General features: G+C 41.5%; 2 protein-coding genes across 5 annotated transcripts; one reads left to right on the top strand and one right to left on the bottom strand.

The window, feature by feature from the left end:
- Positions 1–399: 399 nt before the first annotated feature.
- Positions 400–3,741, bottom strand: rpl37 (ribosomal protein L37). Its single transcript, XM_084382311.1, has 4 exons — positions 3,633–3,741; positions 2,716–2,851; positions 2,293–2,377; positions 400–510 (listed from the first exon to the last, which is right to left on the bottom strand). The coding sequence occupies exons 1-4, from the start codon at positions 3,633–3,635 to the stop codon at positions 441–443; spliced, it is 294 nt and encodes a 97-aa protein (XP_084238437.1). The 5' UTR covers positions 3,636–3,741; the 3' UTR covers positions 400–440.
- Positions 3,742–6,888: 3,147 nt separating this feature from the next.
- On the top strand, positions 6,889–22,471 carry st8sia5 (ST8 alpha-N-acetyl-neuraminide alpha-2,8-sialyltransferase 5). 4 transcript variants are annotated; one of them, XM_084382290.1, is made up of 9 exons: positions 6,889–7,586; positions 12,554–12,661; positions 13,042–13,137; positions 16,852–16,944; positions 18,296–18,457; positions 19,420–19,564; positions 19,727–19,839; positions 20,066–20,158; positions 20,255–22,471. In XM_084382290.1, exons 1-9 carry the CDS (start codon positions 7,441–7,443, stop codon positions 20,715–20,717), a joined length of 1,419 nt encoding a protein of 472 aa, XP_084238416.1. In that variant the 5' UTR covers positions 6,889–7,440; the 3' UTR covers positions 20,718–22,471. The 4 variants fall into 4 exon arrangements, with proteins under 4 accessions (XP_084238416.1, XP_084238417.1, XP_084238418.1 ...); XM_084382291.1 differs by having other exon boundaries at positions 18,371–18,457; XM_084382292.1 differs by lacking the exon at positions 13,042–13,137 and having other exon boundaries at positions 6,890–7,586.
- Positions 22,472–24,266: the final 1,795 nt, after the last annotated feature.

The following is a 24,266-nucleotide window of genomic DNA, read 5'->3' on the forward strand; positions in this document are numbered from 1 at the left end:
CCTCAAGGTGAGCAATTTCTCTCTAAATATCTGAGTTTCGCAACCACACTGGCGTTAGCTTAGTGTCATTTCAATACAATTTAGCAGATTTGTTCATTCCAGATGAAACAGGTGTAGTATAGATGCAGTAATGTGTATTCTTAAACATCTAAGATTCTACTGACGCTGCTACAAAACCTCCAATACAGTGATTCATGTATCTAAGAACACCTTTTATTTTAGATTTGTGTTAGTTTTGACATCCTGAAACATTTTTTTTTTTAAACCAGTGATCTGCACAAATAAACCAAGTAAGAACATCTCAACAATCTGTGTATATCTAATCTGACACCAGTCATGACTTGTGTTTAGCCACTGTTGGCCAGATAATAAGGGTTAGAGACCAGAGACAAGACAAACTCCTGTTCAACATCACATTTATTTAACCAAAAATGTGTAATTTAGGATGAGCTGGAGGCGGCCACTGCAGCACGTCTGGGTTTGGGGGTGGTGCCTTCCCTGAAACCATTCCTGGAAAATACAAAAAGAAAAGAAATTAGGTTGACCCAGACAAATGCCAATTTATGGAAAGTCACCAGTGACCATTTGTCATTCCACGAGAAAACACTTGTTCTGTTATAACAAATGTCCAAAAGCTTTACTTATACCACAGAAGAGCTTCTTCCGCCGGTAGCCACGTGCTACTCAGCTAACTAGCAACAAAATTGGATAAAATGACTGGAGTGATTCTTAACTAAATATTTATTCCACCTCGACTTGTTTAGACAAGAATAAACAGCCAGGTCTGTGGCACAAATGATGAAACTGTGACATTAGTCATGCTAATGTTTTATGTTGGCAAACAACAAATGGCATTTCAGAAAAACAAACAAAACTGCCAAAAACAGAATGAGTCATCCCAAAAAGAACCACAAGTTTGACTAATTACAGACATTTTGACTATCAGGGGAAGCACAGGTTTAACTAACAACATCAAAGTGTCCAAGTGAGCCAGCAAACAATACTAGGATCTTGGAAGTGGTGTGACTTTTGCACAAACAGTTTTAAAAGTAAAACCCACAGTATGACTGCAAAATTAAATATGCTGAAAGAAAAAAGTGATGAATTGCAATGAGCAGGTGTTCCTTTACTGGAGATACTTGAAACTCCCAATGCTCCACTTAAGATACCATCAAGCTCACAGGTTCTGAAGAGTGTCCAAACTATGTACTTGTCTTACAATGATGCTTACCTCAGAGAAAATGCTGATATCATTTTGAATTCATTTGTTCAGACATTTATTTTTGACCATCACTGGTAAGCAGCACTGACAAGTCTAATATTATAATAATACCAATAATAATAAATAAGACCACAGACATGCTACCAACACAATCGCAAAACTACAGCAAAGCAAAAACAATTTCTCTGCCAAATCTCTTGTATTTTATCTTATGCCTAAAGTAAACACACTCGTCGAACACCACATCAATCAATGGAGCTGTCCACAATTCAGTACACCAGACTTCCCCTCCATTGTCGGGGTTTAAAAGGGCATTACAGATAGTTTGTCCCCCTCTGGCAGATTGTGCAGAAGTGAAACAAAGTTTGATTCAGGCATACCTTCATTGTGACCAGTCACGTTCCCACAGACATTTAGTTTATAGCCTCTTGTTTACAGCGTCTCCCAGTAAAAAACTGCGGTGTCTTGTACACTCAGTTCAACCAAAGCGGTTCAGTAACGACATTTATCTTATTTTCGTAAATATTTGTTGGGAATTGTTTGTGGATACTCCATATGTCTTCTCCCCCCCACCCCCTCTCTCCTAAACCAAAATTTTCATGATGCAACATCAACGATCTGTAATGTAGTCTGGGATTTTTTATAAACATTTATCTAACATCTCTATTAACAATTTCACATCGAGACCCAGAAGTCAATAAAATAATCTCAAGGGGAAAATATGCCATTATTGGCTTCCTTTTGGCAGTGAAACACAAGAGGAACCCTGTGTATATTCCTGCTGGGAGTGAGTCAATGCTACTCTATGTTTATCAAGTCAGAAAGATTTACTACTATCAGGTTTACTTTAAGTGTTCACTCAAGCAAATAATCACTGATCTTTGTGTTAATTACACATTTAACAAAATATTAAGTCTTTGCATCAAGATGACATTTCATTGTTTATATTGCTGATGCCAAAATGATGAGAAACCCATTACAACATTCAGCCGAAACAACCTCTCATCTATAAACACTTGTTGATGGGCCCTGTGTCATCTTAGAAGTACACTGCATCTCAAAGATCATACCTGAATCTGCGGTAGACGACCTTCAGGTGTCTCAGACGGCCGGTACCAGTGGTGTTCCTCCTCTTGGCCTTGGCGCTCCAGTTGTCTACAAAAGCAAACATTTGTAAGCATCAAGGCGGCCTGGCCATTTACATCAATGTAGCCCTAGATAATGTACCAGCAGTGTTGGTGAACTGACAATTGCCAGAATGTGGGAGCTGTTGATCTCTTACCAAAACAACAAAAACTCACATGTTGCAGCACCACATCATAACTAGGTGTCTGTGGTCTGTTTTGTTGCACTAAGGCAATCAAAACATCCTCCAGGACACCCGTTTCTGATGTGTGTTTACCTGTCGCTTTTAGAGTCAACTGCACACTCTTATGCAATGCTTTGAGCACAAGGATAGTCTTGTCCATCAAAACATTCATAGGGTGACTTACACTTTCTCTTGCGCTTCTCAGGGTAGCCACACTTGCCACAGGAGGACTTCTGCAGGTGGTAGGCCTTGGACCCACAACGACGGCACAGGGTGTGCGTCTTGTTTCGGCGCTTTCCGAAAGATGAAGTTCCCTTCGTCTGGAATGCAAGAGAACAGAGATTAGGAACAACTCAAGACTTCACTCATTCAACTCACAGCTCTGACAGTCTTGTCTCAGCACAGAAAAATTAATCACTGAAAGTCATATGTTCAGACATTTGTGTTTAAAAACATCACTGACAAGACTTATGGCAGCAACTGCCACTCGATGTTGGGTGTGAAGGACGCAATATTATCAAGCACTATCTCAGTGTTAGCAACACTTAGGGACTATGGTTTATACAGCATCCATAAGGTAGTAACTCGTCCAAATTCAAGTCCTATGCCTTTTAGAAAAAAGCATATTCAAGCCTGCATTAGTCTCAATCGCAGGCTAACAAGTGTCTACACTTAGAGGAAGCACACTCAGTGCTACATGAAGTGACTAGCTAGTTATGCTAACCGCTATGGAAAAGCTAGTTAGCAATAAAACTGGGAACAATTACCTTTACAAGACGAATTATAACATTAACTCATCCCCGAGTCTCCTGTCGGGTTAACTGAAGTTATTCGGGGTAGTCTAAACGTGTTCTGCTTTTCCACCGGCTGAACCAGAGCCATTTTGTACCCTGCACCTCACTGCTTTGAGCAGCAAATACATGCTAGATGGACGCGACAGCAACAACGTCAAAATGTATTAAAATGAAACATCATCTCAAAAATAGTTCACCCAAACAATAACTACGTGTATCCGACATGGAAACACTTAAAGTCCGAGTCAGATAAACACCACATTACACAGATGTTCAAAGATTTCTGTCTGTCAGCGTTGCAGCTTACCATTTTCGTCCGGTGGCTAAGGGAAAAGAGGCCGGAAGGGGAGCGTGCGCTCCATCAAATTCCCTCCGTGCTGTTTCCTGTGTTACAAAGAAATGTGACCCCGCGGAGCATTTTGCAGATTGATCGATCAGAAATAGCTTTAGGAATATTCAGCGAAAGGAGATTTATTGATTATTTTTGATTTGATTGTCCATATATGTATTTGACGTAGTTTAAAAAAGAAAAGAAAAAATTTTCAGAGAAAGGGTTTATCTATTTTAATCAAAATTAGCTTAACTGGCAAAGTATGTGTAGGCTATGGCTATACATTATATTTTGAAGTTGCTTTAGTACTAGATTTCATTAAGTGGGTGATTATGGCAACAGTTTACGCATCTATATTTACATAAAGATATAAAGATGGAAAGTGATGTACATGTGTAGTTTAAACTGTTCATATATGTTTCTTAGATTGTAGATAAGTGGATGTGTTTAGTTTTACAGGGTTATGAACACTATAACACTGATTTAACTTAATCAGAGGGATGGCCTGTGGAAAGAAATTGTTTGTGGTCGTTTTAGTGTACAGTGCTCTGTAGCGCCTACCAGAGGGGAGAAGCTGGAACAGGATGTGTTATGGATCTGCTGTATATTTTCCTACTAGTTTCCTGACTCTTGAGATTTTGGTCAACAACAAAAACTTTTATTTGTGTAGAACCTTTTCAAAACACACAGTTACAAAGTGTTTCACACATAGAATAAAGTGCACAAAGCAAAACCCAGCGCACAAATTTATATACAGTCATACATACCGGCATACATTCATACACAAACATGCATGATGCAAAGACTACAGTTTAGAGCAAGATGAGAAATAAACATAAGTAAGACAGAACAGGGAGGATTTATCAAAATGCTAGAAATAAGTTTTCAGCAGGCCTCAGATTTGGCAGATCTGGTGGAGTGGTAAGGGCTGCCACCAAAAAAGCACAATCATCTCTGGATTGTAAATGTGAACAGTGAACAGATAAAAGGCTCTGATCAGATCACTGAAGTCTTGAATAGAGGGCAGGCTGGCACCAATGATTATTTTCTGCAGATCTCTTTTAATTATGAAGTCACAGATGGTCTGAGAGACAAAACCTCAGAAAATACTTTATAAAGCATTTGAACTATATAAACCATTGTCATCATATCACCTGGGAAAAGGGGACACAAATAGCACAACTAGTTTGTAATTTGGATATTATATAAGATGTCTCAGTTGCCATTATGTAGCCTATAACTTGTATAATAATTCTTAGCATGCTGCCATGTGCTGTGAACTGTACTTGATGGTACTTGAAACCAATTGAATGCTAATGTGGTAGGGACAGGGAGATGGAGGAAGCTGGGTCAGTTGGGCCTCACAGCTCATTTATCACCCCGGCGCCTTGCAGATTAATCCAGCCACGGACATGTTCTCAGCCCTGTGGACACGCTCCGGGTAGTGAGATTGCCGATACGAGTCTGAAATGAGCTTCCTTTGCAGGGTGACGGGGTCACTCCGTCGAGAGGAGTTGCTGTCTCTTGTAAGCTTCCTGTTGGAGATATTCTATTCAAGTCCAAGTGGGAGAAGCCTCGGGGAAGATCCAGAACATGCTGGAGGGACTCCGTACCCAGTCTGTCCTGGGACAGCCTCAGGTCCTGAAGGCCACGGCTCAAGAGAAGGAAGTGCGCTTGCTGCCTCTACATCCTTGACCCAGATACGCAAAGTGGCAGAAAACAAAATGATGGATGGCTAAAAGCAAGAAAATTCTAATTTCTGTGTTTCCGTCTGACTTCTGAATGTTTCAGTGATGCAGATTCTTTGAAGCAGCTCTACTAAAATGTTTGTTCCTTCTACAATATGTGCCACTAAAACCCTCACTGATCACTTGAGATGCAGAAATTCCCACATCTCAAGAGTCCCACACTCTTATGACCACATCAGATATCACTTCTATCACATCTTCCTACGCCTCTGCCGCCTGCAAAGGTGTTAAAGCAGCCCAGACTGCACCAGATGGACTCTGATGACGCGATCAAACAGCTGTCAAAGCGGAAACTGGCATAAATCAATGGGACTGATACAGTTATCAGCACCTGTGCTGGAAAGATTCACTGACTTCTCTCAGGAGTTTGTCTCTGAGAAGGTGCTGCTGTCATGTCAGCAGGGTTCAGCTCCCCACAGTGTTGATGTCAAGGACTGAATAAGTCTTCAGGCCTTAAAACAGTGGGAGATGTGGAAGTTTACTTCAAAGGTAGTATGCATGCAAAATATATATTCCCATGAGAACTCATAGATGTGTGATAAAAAAAGTCGAAATCATTAGATAAATATTGACTCTCAATCTCATATTGATGATTATTTATCTCATAATTATGACTTACCATGGGGAGGGTTTTTTTTCATCAAGCTTAGTTTGAATCTCTTTAATTTTTTGGTGTAGTCATAAGTATGGAAGCCCATTTCTGCCAGTTCAACAAAAAAATGATGAAAACTTGGACTTAACAAAATATAGGCTATTAATAATAATAATTATGAGATAAATGTTGACTTTATATCTTCTCATTTATAAATATCATCATTTATCATTATCATATATACATATATTTATGTTTATTTTGACTTTTTATCTAATAATTTCCAATTTTCATCCAATAATTTTGCCTTTTCTCTCATAATGTTCACTTTTATCACAGAATCCTAACTTGTTATCTTGTAATTTCCACTATTTATCTAATAATTGTGACTTTTATTTCATAGTTCTTGTTTACCATTTCAATAGTCTTTTCATCAACGTTAGTTTTCACCTTATTTCTTTTCTCTGACTGGTGGAATTGGGCTTCCATACATTAGACAGAAGATCAGATAAGGTATTTTTTTAAATGTAGTGCAGAAAATATGAACTCCAATGAATAAAAAGCTTTGAGGCAAACACTGAGACAGAAAAACAGCTGCAGCAGCCTGAGATCCTGCAGAAACACATGTGCAGAAATCACAATGAAATCCATCCTAATTTTAGATTATGTAATCTCGGACTCTGGTTAGTGTTTACCGGCCTTATGAGGTCAGGTGAGTTGGTCTGTGTGGTATATGTTGTGTGCGCAGGTGCATGCTGGTAAAGGAGAGCCTGACCTTGGGGTTTTTTGGCTGAGTAAGGAGCATCTGAATGAAGCGCGGCGCGCCCCCGGCTGCCGGGCTGAGAAAAGGCGCACCCTCCTCCTCCTTTTACATTTCAGTCACGCAGTTTTGCTCAGATTTCAGATGAAGCATGGAGGATGAGTGTGTGTGGTGTTGTTTCCCGTCGCAGCTCGCATCAGTAGCCTAATTTGAAGGAAAAACGAATCGATTTGTTGTCTGATTTAACAATTCTGGATTAATTCTAGATTAAAAAGCAAAAAAAACATCCTCTGAGCGCGTTATTTTGGATAATCTGCATCGCTTGCATCCGATCGAGCGGCTGCACCTCGTCGAGAGCGCACGGTACCCGATAGAAATCAGATCACCTCCTTCTGCCTGCGGGACGTTTTGCGTTTTTACGCGTTTGCAAAAAACAACAACAACAAAAAACAAAAATAGAGGGATTATTTTGGCAGAACTGGATGTGGTTTGCAATTGAGGTCACAACCGGCGCTGAATTGCGATGCTCCTCATCCAACAGCAATGATGCTGCGGCATGAGAGCAGTAAAATAGCCTAGAGAGGTGATGGACAATGACCTGTCCAGAGGGTACGAGACAGCGGCGCTCCTGGTCCTGAATGCAGCGGAGAGAGACACCTAACCGGGTGTCACCGTCAGCCCTGGATGCTGCGCCGAAGGATGGCATACGCCGACCCGTCGTCGGGGAAAGACATACTCGGCAATAGGTCGCTTTGTTTTATATTCATTTGCGCATTTGGACTCGTCACACTATTGCAACAGATTCTGTATGGGAAAAACTACATTAAGAGGTAAGTGTCGGTTATTTCTGTCCATCGTCATTAATGAGAGGCAATCAGAGCGCAGGCCTGGCTGTTTATCACAGAGCTGTAAGGATAACACCCAGCCTTTAAACAGCATGCCTTCATAGAGGTTTTGTGTGAGGGGGGGTTCTTGTTTCCCAATCAATGACTGATGAGTGGTGAAGGATAATTTATGAATGATAAACTGATAAATTGTTTTCCATGTAGTCTGGATGAAGTCAATGTGGGGACGCATGTGGAGGGGTGGGGGGGGCAAACAAGCTTTTAATGGCTGAAAAGAACAATAGCAATTAACCATCCATCTTTTTTTCCCAGTGGCATAGAAAACAGTTTCCATTGGATTTATTTTTTTCGATATTTTCTGAAAACGAAGCATCACATTCACACCATACACAGTGCTCCAGCTGTGTATGGTAATGTTTTCCCTTTCTTTTTCCAAAGATCTTTATTTGATTTTTTACGTTTCAAGCCTTCTTGACTGGTCGTAGCCTACATCTTACAGAGGCAACAGAAAGCTATTGGAGCTGATGATGATTACAGACACCAACACGAGAAAAGATGATGTGTATTTCTTATTGGTCCCCCCCCCACCCCCTGTTAAATAAGTCATTTTCTACCAGGCTGCACTCGGTGCACACACGGCCACTGCAGAGCCATGTTTTATAACACCTCTGCAACAACACTGAGGCCCTTTTTTTTTTTAAATCCCCCTGATGTGGACTCTACTGGAGTCCACTTTTAACCCATTTATCTTCTAAATCCTTTACAATCCGAGACAAATTTCAGTGTGAGACGAGCAGATGCTGAGAAGCCGGGATGTTTGATCTTAAGGTGGTTTAAAGAATCTCACAAAGACACACCGATTCTCACTCCGAACCAAAGGAACAATCTGAAAACTTTATCCCCACCTCCAGATATTTTGCTGGACAGCACATATATGTTTACATCAACGCAAAACATACATGTGCTGCAGTCTGAAAGCTCCCCCCACAGCTAACCCCTCCCCTGCCACCCCGCTGGGCTGGTCTGACAGTACTCAATGTGGATTCATGGCATCCCAACCTCTGCGGTGAGATGCATGAATTCAGACCTGACACACGCACCTTTCTCCCCTCGTAGGCCACTATGCTCCCAGAGCTCGGAGCCTATAGGAGAGAAGGGGGGTGGGAGATGAGCCGCACAACAGAAACCAGTGGGCTCGGCGGCAGCCATTTTGCTACAGTCTGTCTGCACACACACCTCAGTGCAAGTGGGGGAGAGAGAGAGAGAGAGAGAGGGGAAGGAGACGGCGAGAGTGAGAGACTGAGAGGGAGTGTGGAAATGTTTGCATGCGTGTGTGTGTGTGTGATGCAGAGAGAGAGGGAGAAGACGTCATCTTGTGATGCCTCTCCAAGCATAAACAGTCAGGACTCGTTGTCCACATGGGTCCGACCACACCCAGCCTCTTCCCCCCCCCCCCCCCACCAAAACCAAAGCCAAGCATGAGGAGATGCTGGCAGGATGTTTTTCAAGCAGAAGCACAGGAAAAACAAAAAAAATACCAGCAGCGTCTAGGCTAACACGGCAGCAGAGGAGACATTTGGGTGCTTGGATCAATCTTACACCAACTGGCTTTGTGCACAGGTCCATCCCGGATCGCCAAAGGCCAAAGGGCTCTCCTCTGAATGTACGAGGACGGCCGTTACAGTCAAACTAACTCATGAACACTGCTGATGAATCTGGCTGTCGAGTTTCCCCTGCACTCACATTACGGTGTCACATCAATCCGCCTTCACTAACATTAGAACGAAGTTGTGGGAGGATGAGGGATTGTAAAATGGCAGATTGAAGAGGGAAGCTTATTATGTAATCACACTGAGTGACATCCTTCTGTAAAGGAGGACTCGAGGGGGGCGATACCTAAAAATACTCTCGGCGAGGAAGAGCAGCAGGAAACGCCCCATGCGGGATGGAGAGAGTTCTGAAAACGAGCATTTGGCTGCAGATAATCATCATCTTCCCTGGTAACCTGTTAAATCTATAAAACATGAAAAATAGGTAAGAATGCTGATCGCAGTTTAAGAGTGGTCAAGGTGATAAAGTCACGAAACTCCATCAGAAAATCAGAAACCTTTAAATACTCTGCAGATCAACACATAGATTCATCAATTAATCCAGCACTTTCCTACACGTGACTCCATTTCTGAGCCTTTCTTGATGCATTATGTATTTGGGTTGCATCTCCCCTATTCTGAGCAGCTTTATGAGAGGTTTTTTTTTTTCAGTCTCAGCATGCAATTGACCGAGCTGTACGCGGATAGATGGATTCTAGCGCGCAGCAGCGCATCGAACCGCTAATTAATCATTTATAAGCCACTGCACTTTACAGGAGTGAGTCCCCGTTAAAAGGAAGCGAGGTAGAGAGGAAACACGGTCCATTCTGCAGGATAAAATGTTGGCAGTTAACGTGATGCCTTCACATTTGTACACAAAACTGACATTCCTATAAAACGTGTCATATCATCAGTCGTTTACGTTACATGTTTACGACCTGACCTGAGCTACAGGCGAGAAGCCAGTGACCACGGTTCAAGACTGCGTTTCAACATTAGTAAGTGTGAAACCACAGGAGATTTTTAAGGAGACCTCCGGACAAATTTCCAGCCATGTTTGTGGTGACAAAACCTAGATGTTTTTATCGAGACCTTGGGACATCTCCAGCTGTGCATGTGGCAACCAAAGAAATTGCGTTAAGCCAAAACATGGCGTTTCTCCAAACCAAAAACCAAGTGGTGTTTGTGCCTAAGTCTAACCAGACCGGAAGCACAACACTGTCTCAAGTTAAAATTGAAAACTGAACCCAAAGAAATGGAAAGTTTCAACATATCTGTGGTTTGAAGAAACGTGCATTACCAACATTTATTCCTGTAATTGGGTTGAGGAGACATGAAACACTGTTTTCATACATAACAGCATTACACTTCCTGTTCTGATCAGGACAATCTAAAGGAGCCTTTAGTGGTTACAGGAGCTGCTCCTGGTTTTCTTCTCAGTCAATTTGCCTGGCCCTACTCTGAAAACCAAACTCACATAATGCAATAGTGAAGTCGTTCCCGCTTCCGAGTCCCATTAACATTGCTCAAGGGCAGAATCAGTGCACATTAAGTCGTCTGTTGTTTAGATTGCTGTCTGATTTCTGCTCACAGCCGAGTCAATAGGAGGATGAAGACAGTCGATTGATCTGCGAGTCAGAAGTAGTCACGTGAGTTTGATGAGGGTTTCATTTCGTTATCCACGATACTGGAGAATATCAGTCTTGCGTAATCTCTGCGTGATATTCGAGTTAGAAATCAAGCTGGTTTGATAAGCAGACAGCTGCCCTCTTATGAGCACACACAGCCCTCTGATTTCTGCTCTGCAGTCGCTTGCAGAGTGTTATCGGCATGTTGAAGTAGCACTCAGAGAAGCCAAATGTGCCTGCGTGTAGTTCAGTATTGACACGAGTCCCCGATGATGAATGCCCTCTCTCATAATGCACCCAGAAAAGGCTTTTTGGGTTCAGTTTCCCTGCTGAATTTAGCAGAGCGCCCACACAGCACTCACAGGAACGAGTCACACATGAATACTCGCATAATAATCAGTTGGTAAGAGGAAAAGTTGTACACCCACTCATATTTGGATGTATGGAATTTAAATAGGCTGTTCAAAAAAGTAAGACAAGTCTGCTATTGTTTCTTGATTTAGCTTATTCTTCTGTTCTGCAGACCTTCATTTTTGTAAAAATACATAAATGAGCCACGGCACTGCTGAGTGACATGTTCCTTCATTGCAGTGATGTTTATTATGAGTCCACACACACCGTTCTGCCCAAACGCACAAAATCTGAGGCTGGAAATAGTCCCAACAAACACGCAAATTTACTCCAGTTTGAGTAAAGTTTGCTGTAGGCTGCAGTGTCCCCCTGTTTCAGGAAATACTGAGCCTCTTTAAAAAGACATTTACGTAGATTTAAAGGTGCAATATGTCAGAATTTGGTTGAATACCAAGACTCAAAGACAGCAAAAATGTATAATATTGCCAGATTCACAATGAAATATGTACGAGGCCTTGATATTGAGTTCTCCTTTGTTCGGAGGCCAGAAAAGACCCTTTGTAGTCCGTGTAAACAGGCTCTGAGCATACTGATTACCCTGATCTCTCTCAAATGCATCCTCCCGATGCGAGGGCTACAAGCCACCTGCACCAGATGTCCTCCTCTGATAAATTCAATGCGTTACTTTAAGTGAAAACTGATGTAGCAGAGGCCGAGATATTCTGACCTCTACATGTCCAACAATGCTGCCAAAAGCATCTTTTCATTAGACACGTTTCTGTTACTAATTTGTCGATAACCCCCGATGGCATCACTTGGATTAATTACTCAGACCGGACTGAGCTCCTCCAGAGGAACTAAACAAGATTAGAAAGCTGGTTTAAACACCTTTTAACTGTCTCATCTGGCTATAAACACAGTCCAAATTGGCTATTTTATCCTATCTACACTTGAGTTGGCATCTCTTTCCTCACTAATTTGACATTCACTGCAACATTGGCAAGGATTATTGTTCCTCCCTTAACTCTCAGTGACTTTAATATATTGAATTACAAGTGTAACACTCCTGCAGGCCAATGCTGGAGAGTGTAAGTGGTCGAATCACACTCAGGACAGTGGCAGCAGCCCAGCAGAGCATAAATTAACCGTTCAAACTTATGATGTCAAGAAAGGAAAATCAAATTATCATTATTTTATACAACCATCTTTGGTGTCACACTCTGACTGTTTTTCTTGAGCCAGAAAGCTGGTCCGCCTTATTGCATATGTGTGTGTGAATGTGCAAAAATTGTGCGAGTGAACACATGGGGCTTGGTTGTATGTGTTTGACATCTGCACAATAAGGACAATAAATCCAAAATAAACTGACTCATTTTCTTGCTAGTGCGCAACAGTTTAGCCGACTCAAAGGGGACGAGACAGGAAATTGGACCGGTCCCGTTAATTTCTCGGATGATGGATCTCTGAAGCCTGCCAGAAATGGAAGGAAAAGGTACCTTTCCAGCGTGACTGACTGCACAACACCTCTGAGGAAAGAGTGTGTGTGTGAGAGAGAGAGAGAGAGAGAGAGAGAGTGTGTGTGTGTGTGTGTGTGAGAGAGAGAGAGAGAGAGAATACAAGTTTTCCATCATAGTTTGACGACCCAGCCCTGCATGTGTGGACTGGGCCGCTGATATCGCCCACCAGGCTTTCCTCAGATGCTTTAGTGAGAACACAAGCTACAGCACAATTTTTACATTTTCCTTCTCTACTACTACTACTACTACTACTTGTTTTGGCATCTGCAGGTTTAGGAAGTTAGCAGGGGGTGGTGATGTCACAGGACTCCATCACGCATTTTAACTCTAACTTAACCTGTCTGCATGTTGACAGATGTTTCCGTCAGAATTTTCAGCCAGATTCACAGATCTCCGTAATAGTCACACCCTGCCTAGCCGATATTAAGAAGAAAAAAAAACGCCCTCAAAGGTAGGCCAGTTTGAAGGCATTTTAAGTATTTTCACAGAAAGCCAAGAATGCCTCTTTCTTTTTTTTCCTTTTTTTTTCTTATTAGTTTGAAAGGTATAAACTCTCATAATTTTTCAGTGGTGGTTGCACTTCAGATTTGCTCTTGCATGTTGTCTGATCCCGTTCACCTCGACCCCTCCCCAGATCTCCAAACCCCATCCCCCTCCCCCTCTCCCTCAGAAGCTGGTAGAACCACGGTCTCCTGTTGATGTACTGGCTTCTCCTCGTTCCTCTGTGTCCCATCCAGCACCCATTTCTCCAAATGCCTTGTCCTCCTCAATCTGTGTCTCATGTGTTCTGCACAGCTCTGTGTGTATGCCATGTACATAGTGTGGACACTTCTCTCTGCTCCCCCCTATCTCCCCTTCTCACATCTGCATTGTCTCTCTCTGCGACCTGGATTTACCCCCTTTTCCACTTTACTCTCCTTGTTACAATAAGGCAGGAATGTGCCAGATTTTTGTCCTCCCCAGAGCTCCAAATCCTAATTGCACTGAGCAGTAGATTTCAGTATCTCTGGTTAGCCTCGATTGGTTTTGAACCAGCATTGTACTGCTAAACTAACGACGCCAAACACGGGATGAAATTCATCTCGTTAAGCGAATTACTGTCTTGCTTTTAGAACTGAACAGAGAACACTTGCAAAGGTTTCATCATCTTAGCTAAAACAAGCATGAACAGCCCCATTCAAAGTGTCAACGATATATAAAACCTCAGAAATACACTGCATCATCAGGTGGATGTAGACAACCAGTTTCATTGTTCCTTATTTGTACGATTTCATCCCAGCATCTTGTTCCTTTAATGCATCCCTCCATCGTATTGCTCGTTGTGTTCCTTTATTACTATTATTACTATTATTATTATTATGATTATGATTATTTTTAACTCACCTCATTTACCTCCACAGCCACAGGTAATATGCTGCAATATTATCCATCTTCCAAAAATACCACACTACATCCTATCTATCTGATGTGACAGCATTCATTCAAACAAATACCAAAAAGCAAATTAAATCCCCCGACCTTCCCTCAAACATTATTATGAGTACATTTTAAAAATACACTAAACATTTAGAGCTTCCCAAGACTCGGATGCACCTCAAATGGGGTATATTTTAAAACTAGACATAGCTGATATTAATAAAAGTTAAATAGAGAAGCTAAATTTGCTGTATGGATTTATATAAAACCTGTTTAATTAAATCTAACTAGAAAGAATGTCAGTTCTGTGGCCCTCTGCCCAAACCCTAAAAGGAAAACTATTGATCAGGTTCAAAGAGAGGAACCCTCTGGGGCGAGACTATTGGCATAGAAATTTGGCTGGTGTAAAAACTTAATGTGCATTTCTCACATTTGAGTGCCTGTTTAGTGCCTCATGATCGTGCAGCAAAAACAAGCAGCATCTTGAAACGATGTTGTATTTGCATGTGAGTAGAAAACAGTTCAAGACTATTTTAAAGTCGTATTTTGAAGCTCTTTTTTCAGTAATTAGTCGAATGTGTCGTACTTATTTTGTAACCTTTGCTGCCTCCGTGGCCACAAGTGGTATTTACAAAATAATGGCGCATTGGATTTGCCTTCATTTTCCAAGATTGTCTTGAGTCTACCCGGGATTTCAGACTACAAATTTAACTAGTTGCCAAGTTTTTCATTCTAGCAGTCGACTAGTCGTTATGTAAGAAAGACGCAGAGGGACGTGTCCCAGTGAACAACGAGAACTGTGCTTTATAATGCAGAGAGCTCGTGACGACATACTGTGTAGGATCACATTTTAGGGACATAACAAGAAAATAAACAGCCATTTGGTTATTCTGAACAAAAGAGGAACAAAATAATCTGTTGTTACTAAAGAGATGCGGCCTCACGGGGCACAGGTATCAGATGGCAGCTTGGTTGCCATGGCGACGGACGAGAACATATGGCCTCGCGCTGCATATCTTGGCACCTTATGTCTATGTTTGGAAAGATCAGCCAAACACTGTGACAATGAACAACATTGTTTTTTTGTGTTTTTTTAAGCTGATGCAATAACAACAGAAACTTGACTCACCAAAATGGCAGCCAAACTCTTAACCTAACCCACATCCAACACTTACATACATACGAATATCGAGCCTGCTTCAGCTGGAGCCTTAAGCTTGCACGTCAGCGCCTAGTTGACTGCTACCTACAGTGTCGACTAGCGGCTATAGTAGTCGACTAGTCGGTGAAAACCCCGGGAGTCCACAGCCTTTAAACGCATCATCATGTTTATTTGTGACATGCCAAATATACCACAGTTACAAAAACAGTCATAAAGTAAGGAGACATGTCAGATAGACAACAGCTATCTAAAGTTTTCTAACATTAGCTGCTGGTCTTACACCAGACCACGTGAAGCTATGCAACAAAAATCCTGATTGCATGTAGTGAGTGAAATGAGTAAGGGTGTGTTTTATTTCTCACAGTATGAATCCAATAATTCATTAGTAAGAGGGAACAAAATACTATTTCTTCCTTCAAAGGTTAAAGTCTGACTTTAACACACAATAAGAAAGTAACTCAACATTTCTTAAGTTATTCCTGAAACATCTAACCTAATGATCAAACTAAACCACACCTGCCCGACATAATTAAAAGACCCGTTTAACATAGAAACCTCAATCACAACCACCCCCCCAATCCCAAAACATAAACTCACACACACATCTTGTCCAGACTGCACGCTGACTGCATGTAAATACAAATGTTTTGCTGCAAGAAATGAGGCATCAGTGCACAGACAAATGGCAACTTATTGGCACCTTGATATGAACTTTACCACAAGTATGAACCCTTTCCACTTCCTCTGCAGAACCATTTTGTCAAATCCACCAGAACACAGTCACACCACCATACTGAAGACATTATTTTTGTGTGCTTTTGGTTAATGTTGCCATTTCAGTGTAATGATTGTTTTATATGTGTAATATGAATCTTTAGCTCTTGATCAAAATATTGATTGGTTATTGCCTCCATGTTATTATTACCTGTTTGCATGAACATCTGTGTGTGTGTTTAATGCGCACGATGTAGAATCAGATCAAACTATCAAGAAATCAAAATGTCCCGTCACGTCAGCCAGCACAACTGACGTGCATTAAGACATTAATGCAGCTAATTATATAAATGTAAATATTAATAATATACTGCCTCACACAATAGTAACCCTCCAGATGCTAACCTGCTATAGCCACATAATCCACCTTTTTAATAAACAGACTGATTTCTATTTATCTTCCAAATTAATACATAGCATATTTACATGTTAATCACATAACTCTCATCATAACCAATTAAAAAAGTAAAAAAAATGAGAGGTATTATTTCTCTTAGGTTAGTGTATCACATTGGTTTAGACTAAGATGTACTAGAATCTGGTGCAAGTGTCCAGTAAGCAGTTACTATCCAGTCTGTGACGCCTCAAATCAGTTTCATCACTTCTGTCATTTGTCATCCCACACTGCTATACTGATATTCTGTTACTTCATAAAGTCAGACCAAGACATTTTGTAGTAAATATAAGATATTTTCCTTTTACACACTGTTTTATTTATTGCATTTTATCCACAGTTTTTTTATTGTTGATTCTGTTGATTCTTCTTGTGTGTGGGGAGCTTTAGGCAGAGGATGACTGTGTCTATCCCTCCAGGTATCTGGAAAACTATGATGGCCCCTTTGAATACAACTCCACTGCATGCAGGGAGCTCAGACAGGAGATTATGGACGTCAAAGTCCTGACAATGTGAGTGATCATAATGACGTGACTTGTCGTCAAACAAACGTTATGTAGAGTAACATCCTTTCCCCCTACCCACCCCAAGGTGATCCTCAAGCACCAGTCAGGTGAGTTCATTATGAGGCTGCGAAACACCAAAAAAGGGACTAGAGGAGAAAATACAGCGAGGATAAGAGTGTACAGCCATGCTAGCACAGCATTGTTTCGAGCTACATGCTAACGTCAGCATCCTGGATCTAAATCTGGATCCAGTGTCGGAGGCGGAGCACCATTCATTCCTATGAAAGCTGCTCAGTGGCACATGAAGCCCAAAAAGCTCAACCTCACAGGTATAAAATACCCAGATCTTCCACGTCTAATTAGCTGAGGCCGATGAGAATGTCGTTAGTTTGGGAGGTATAGATGAAAAGTCATTATAGTTCATCCTAATGGGAACATGAATGTCGTTGCTACCAAGCTAATTGTTTTTAGATTTTAGATTTTACTCAAAACCACAAATGATACTAGCGAAAAAAAGTCAGGGGATCCCCGAAGTGCTTCTTCCTCTGGGGAACATGAATGTCTATACAAGATTTAATAGCACTTAATCCAGTAGTCGTCAAGCTGACCACCAATGCCATCGCAAAAGCCACGCTGCTAACACTGTGACAAAGAAGTGTGTAGTGTCAATATAGGATTGATGGTATAAAGTATTTTGTATGCTTTAAAAACCCATTCAGTTTATTAAACAGTTAGTATGGTGGTGTTGTGATGACAGGAAACAGCTAACTGCCCGCTGCAAATCTTCACAATACAGGCTCCAAAAGTAAAACTGTGGGAGAGAACGATGCTTAAATCTTGCCACAAAAACTTCTTTTACAGCTGAAAGCTGTTACTCTCAACTTTTAACTACACATAATGCAGCACATTATTGGCCAGATTTTTACACCCCTCAATGAGCCAATTATGCTGATGGCAATTCGAGCAGTGCATTTCTTCTCGCATGATTGTGAACATTGTCCAGTGACCTTTTGTGCGTGACCCTCAGGCTGCCAAACTCCTAATGTTGAAAGCATTCTTGGAGCTTGACGAACGGCCGCGAGCCACTCTGGATGAGGCAGAGAGCGACTGCTGTCACACTGCCAAACAGACAGACGAGTAATGGTGCCACCCTGCCTCCCAAAGCAAATCACATCCTCCAATGATCTCGAAGGAAATGTCAGTTCAAGGACAGCTATTTGCAGACGTGCTCGATGAAGCCTCTGCCTTTGCATTAACGAGTCTAGATCCAGCGGCGTCAGTAGAGCCATCACAGATGAACCACTACAGTTCTGTGTTGTTGTTTTTATGACGTTTCTTCAATTTACTTTCCATGTAGAGACATGGTTAATCGGAAAAAACATGGCCAAGGGTATCCTTCCTCATTCCACAAGTCTCTCTGCCTGTCTGCCAGGGTGAAAACCTCAGAGCTGTTTGAGAGGTGGCGAAACCTGCAAGTGTGCAGATGGGAGCAGAACAAGGAAGAGACGAGCAACTTCAAGTAAGCATTACTCAGTCTCAGCAGAAGAAATGCACATCTAGATTTCTTGTGTCTCAAACGTGACTTCATCACCACTCAGATTGCACACTGAACATGAATCTTTTTTTTTTCGTTGTTGCATTTTTGGTGCTTTTAAAGGTATAATACGTAAGTACTCTGCATCAAAATGTCTGAAAACTACTAGAAAAGATGAGTTAAGTTGGGTTATGAAAACAGGTTTACTCCAGGTGACGGTGCGTTCATTTGGTATCCCGTCGCAACAGCAAGCGCCGAGGGTGTGTGTGTCTGTGTGTTCGGTCAGTCACTGAACTCAGCACTCACCAGACACTCCGGTTCTCTCTCTTCTCGTTTCCCCTTACGTCCATGAAGTAAAATACATTTCCCCTCCAGCTCCAGTCGGCAGTCCACATTACAATACAGAAACGCCTGTCAGTGGCTGTCACCTATGCAGATCTTGCTGCAGTCGGGTGGATTAATAGGAGTGAAGATAAATCCACTTTGCTCTTTGCTGACTACAGGTTGCCGCTTGCCACTCTGAGTACGAAGGTGACACTACTCTCTAGAGTAGATAGGCTATAATGTAGTATATAATTGAGTATTTATAGTATATAATTTGGAGAATGTTATGAATCCAAAAACAGAGAGAGAAAGGGCACAATAACAAATAGGTCTGCTACTTCAGCACCACAGTCAGCGCCATGAATTGATCACTACACAGCAGAGGTAGGCTGCTGATGTTTCAGAGGCATGCACAAACCCTCAGTCAGATAAAGGATCAATGAGTCAGGCAGACTTGACTAACATTCAATTAAACAACCCCTCTGCCTCTGCCTGCACTCCCTCTCCCACCAGGGGATAAGAAGAGGGATGGCAGGTTAAACAAAATGAAAAAATAAAAATGTTTCTTTACTGGATGCAATATTTCTAACTAACTCCATCCTCTCCTCGGTGTCCTCCTGAAGGATGTCTCTGTCTCGATGCTGTAACGCTCCCTCCTTTCTGTTCACCACCAAGAGGAACACTCCTGCAGGGACCAAGCTGAGGTACGAGGTGGACACCAGTGGTATCCTTCCCATCACCACTGAGGTCTACAAAATGTTCCCAGATGTGAGTTCAACGCCTGTTTTTTGCGAGCGGGTCGCTGCGTCTTCTCAATCTAGCATTGTTTTCATGCTGCTGAACCTTACGACGAGATCTGTCTGGTTACGAGAGCCCTCGACGCTCAGTGCTGTCTGTGTGAATTTAACGAAATGTGTCTTCTTCATCCAGGATATGCCATATTCCAAATCACAGTACAAGAAATGTGCTGTCATTGGAAATGGCGGCATCATCAAGAACAGCAAATGTGGAAAGGAAATTGACTCGGCAGATTTTGTGTTTAGGTATACAGAATATAATCCTTCAGTGCACGAAGATAACCACAATTCATTTTGCTCACAATTAAGATTTTGATCAGATATTATTCTACCAAGCGCTTATTAAATGAAAATGGCAGCGAATTTAACTGCAAGGCACTAAAAGAAAAAGCTCTTCCCAATTATTATTTTGACGTGTTTCAAGTCATTTCAGTTGAACGCCTTCAACAGTGGACTTTTCCTTTTTTTGCAGGTGCAACATACCACCCATTAATGAAAAGTACGCAGCTGATGTCGGCACCAAAACAGATCTGGTGACAATAAATCCGAGCATTATCACCGAGAGGTACTGTAAACATCTGTGAGAGCGAGACGTCCGATATCTCCTGTGTCTGTCTTACGTCTTCTTCTCTTTTGGCTTTGTCCTCTTCACGTGTCACAGGTTTCAGAAGCTGGAGAAATGGCGGCGACCATTTTACGAAGTCCTCCAGAATTACGAGAACTCGTCGGTGGTGCTGCCCGCTTTCTACAACACCCGCAACACCGACGTATCTTTCAGAGTCAAGTACATGCTGGACGACTTCGACTCCCAGAGAGGCGTGTTTTTCTTCCACCCGCAGTACCTCCTCAACGTGCAGCGTTTCTGGGCGGTGCAGGGCGTCCGCGCCAAGCGGCTCAGCAGCGGCCTGATGCTCGTGACTGCCGCCTTAGAGATGTGCGAGGAAGTCCACCTCTACGGTTTCTGGGCGTTTCCCATGAACCCCTCCGGCATCTTCATCACTCACCACTACTACGACAACGTCAAGCCGCGGCCGGGCTTCCACGCGATGCCCCATGAAATTTTCAACTTCATCCACATGCATACTCGTGGGATCATTCACGTACACACGGGGCAGTGCACGTGATCCCTCACTCTCAAGCTCAACATTTTTGGTTTGTTTACGTTGTGTTTTATTTCAGTCAGCGAGGCGGTTCACCATTTCCTCCCTATTTAAAAAGACAGTCGGCCTTCAGAGCGTCAGATTCTCTGCTCTCACTTATTCAGCGACACGTTTGAAGGTAGCCTGCTTTAATTGCCAACATACTTCTCTTTTCGATGTGAACCTTATGTTGTTTATTCAGCCGATCAGATCACTATGGTTATCTCTTGACTCACGAAACCGTAGGATGCTTGTTTTTAATGTGAAAAGTGGTCTTCATAGTGATGTTGTTTCTGTGAAGTTTTCTAGTGGCTCAGCTGTACAGAGGTGTCGTTTTCTACTCAACGTTGCACAGATATTTGCGCTGTCATGGGCCGCGGTGTGGGTGTCTTTTACTCATCCCCCCCTCTCTCCTCCGTCTTTATCTCGGACTCTCTGTGGGTCTGGCAGCTTTTAAATGTTTCTCTAAAAACAAAACCTGGACCTTGGTATTATGCTAATATTAAAAAAAAGAAAATGATGAAAAAAAGATAAAGTTGTAACATCCAATTGTTTACTTTTGTAATCTGTTTCCTGGGTGAACATTTTAAAAAACACTATTAAAACGGCCTGTTTTCACGGGCCTGACGTCTCCCATTTGAAGTTTTCTCTGGTGAAACGAGAGGAGCAGTGAGGAGGAAGTTTCAGACAAAAGCCAGACAAATATTTTACAACGACTGCACTTCAAGAAAAAAACCCTTCAAGGCCGATGTTCAAATTTGTAAAGTACCGTAGCTCTGTTGAGCGATCCAGCCTCTCAGCTGTCATTCATGTCTTAAAGCCATGCTGCCTTATGAGATATCAAACCCCTGTATACGATATGCAATGCACCCATGTGTTTTTGCTTATCTCCAAATACATTAAAGTCTTAGTTTGTTTCTTGAGCGTCCTTAAATCGAGGGACACTTAAGACTCTCTGAGGTATAGAAATCCATGTGCAGTCCACAGCTTATATTCTAATGGACTTAGCGAAGTTTTACTCCCTGTAAACTTCACTCATAATCATGTAATGCTCTGCATGACTTTACTCTATACTTGGCTTTGTGTGTGCCTGCTTCAATGATCACTGAACTATGTTTACACTTAAGCCTCGACTGAAGTTCACGGTGCGTCTGGAGACACGAACATTTTAACAGAAAGTGGATTTGTTGAAGTTAATTGTATAATAGTGGATGCAGTTCTCGTAGATAAAAGAATGATGATAGTTGCCGCCCTTTTATGAAGTGCTACGACACCTCTATTACACTGTATTATTTCACATTCCCCCTTCAACTGTGAACAGTCAGTCTGCATTTAAAGCACTGGAAAGCTGTGCGAGTTTTTACTATTTATGTTGTACACTGCAAAAGGTTTTAAGAGACTGTAAATGAATATTTTGTCACTCTTCTGTTCATGCTCGGCTGTCCTTTCTATGTCGAGGACATCATTGCTACTGAGGTTTTAAAAAAAACGCGCTGAACGTTTTCTTTCCATCGTTTGACTCCAGAGATGTGAGTTCAAGAAAAACGAACACCAAAAATCTTTTGGCTCGACCTCTAAATTGTTGTACAGACACACCCTTGAATCAAGAATGGGAAAGGAAGGGAGCTGGTCTGTGTCCTGAATGGAGGTAATATATAACACAGTGCTTCTTAACTGACTCTTGATCATTTCTTTATACTGGTATTGTGTTTGTAAATAAACTTGTTTGGATTTTCTCACTTGTATGTTGACGGAGTCTTTTTTCTTGTGTTTAACCATTAGTGCCTTAGCTTATTGATTAATACTATAATAAAATATAAGGCTACATTTGCCACAAATAAGAATATGACTTACTTTCAATGATAAACTTCCTGCTTTTGCGCTGACCACCAAAGGGCCACAGATGAAACAAGATGCTAACTGGTCATTTCAGACCAGTTAACCTGCCGTTTGTCTCCTCCAATTAGCTCGTTAAGCAAAGCTACTGTCAACACCTCAATTATTAAGCAGCGGCTGGTGTCGGTGTCCGCTCACTGCCTGACTCAGCAGAGGACGGCCGGACGTATGGCAGATCATATCTGACCTGTGCTGACTTGTAATAATTACAATAAAGGTGAATGAAATCAGTTAGAAATAAACATCAGTGGATCATCTGCCAAGTTTTATGACGATAGTTGGTTTAAGATTAAAAGATAGATTTGTGACTGACATTCAGGCACGCTCATACAAATCAGAAATGATCATTTGATTTAATATAGCCTCATGTTGAGTCAGCTGAGCAGCTAGCATTAGCTAAAAGTAAGTCATGAATTAACAGCTGCAATAGTTGGCTAACATTGTGGTTTGTTAAAAATAACACTAATGGTTGAAATAGCTATATATAGGCTAAAGTTGCCTGAAAAGGTTTGGATAAACAATAGGTTAAAAGTAATGAATTAGCTAACGGCTGAAATAGTTAGCTAAAAGTACTGGATAAACAGTTGAAACAACTGGCTAACGTTACCCAAAATATTAGCTAACATTAGGGATAAACAGTCTATATAGTTAATAGTAAAATAATTGAGTAATGGATAAACATTTGAAGTAGTTAGCTTAAAGTTTTAAATAAAAGGCTGCAGTAATTAGCTTACAGTAACAGGTAAACGGTTAAATAACATTAGCCTGCTAACGTTTCCCAGAAGTTTAAGTTGAAATTATTAGCTAGCTAGATACAAGTAATTAATAAACAGTTGAATAGCTAAAAGTAATGGATACATGGTTTTGAATAGGAGGAAATTGAGTAGAATAACAAATAGCATTAGTTGTACCAAATGCTAGTGTTAGAATAGAAAGTAGTTAGCTAATGTTGGCGGTGGAGAAACAGTTCAAACAGATACCTTTAGCTAGCTAAAAGTAATAAACGTATGTTTGAAACAGATAGCTGAAGGACAGGTTAGATAATAAAGAGCTAAAAACAAAGTGTTGATGGTTGAAACAGCTAGCTAAAAGTAATTGACAAACTGTTTAAATACTTAGCGTTAGCTAGCTAAGAGTCATGGATTAACAGGTGAATAATTAAAAGTAACATCATTGAACAAAACAAGCGATCAAGAGGAAGTTCAGGTAAGTTAATAACAGGTCATTTTACATTAGCATTATTAACATCCAGTTACTTTAATTGAATATAATGGAAAAGAAATAGAAGAACGTGTTTCGGGCCGGTGGACTTTAAGACAGGTTCGCAATGGACACAACAATTCAGAATATTGGATGTATATCGGATTTATTAAATGTGATCAGTTAGGAATACTGCAGCATTTTGTGTTTCATTGTTATGCGAATGATTCCTCAGTGCACTGGGTCAAAATGAGGTTTGACTCCGCAGTCATCCGTATGTCGGGTAATCTGATGTTGAAAGATCAATATGACCAAACTCTGCCCTTCCTTCCCCCTGATGCCGACATTATCAGGTGTCAGGTGGCAGCAATAAGACTAATGGGATGATTTGGCTCATAGTCAGGTGCAAATGTGAAAGCCAGTGTGATGGAAGTGCAA

The sequence above is a fragment of the Pagrus pagrus genome (genome assembly GCF_965226575.1).
Source record: "Pagrus pagrus genome assembly, chromosome: 19".
NCBI lineage: Eukaryota > Metazoa > Chordata > Actinopteri > Spariformes > Sparidae > Pagrus > Pagrus pagrus.

Coding starts and splice junctions, on each gene's coding strand:
- rpl37 (XM_084382311.1), bottom strand. Junction 2,378..2,715: donor TGAGAAGCGCAAGAGAAAGT/GTAAGTCACCCT, acceptor TTGCTTTTGTAG/ACAACTGGAGCGCCAAGGCC. Junction 511..2,292: donor GTCGTCTACCGCAGATTCAG/GTATGATCTTTG, acceptor TGTATTTTCCAG/GAATGGTTTCAGGGAAGGCA.
- st8sia5 (XM_084382290.1), top strand. CDS start 7,441: ATGCTGCGCCGAAGGATGGCATACGCCGACCCGTCGTCGGGGAAAGAC. Junction 7,587..12,553: donor GGGAAAAACTACATTAAGAG/GTAAGTGTCGGT, acceptor TTTTCTTGCTAG/TGCGCAACAGTTTAGCCGAC. Junction 20,159..20,254: donor CCGAGCATTATCACCGAGAG/GTACTGTAAACA, acceptor CACGTGTCACAG/GTTTCAGAAGCTGGAGAAAT.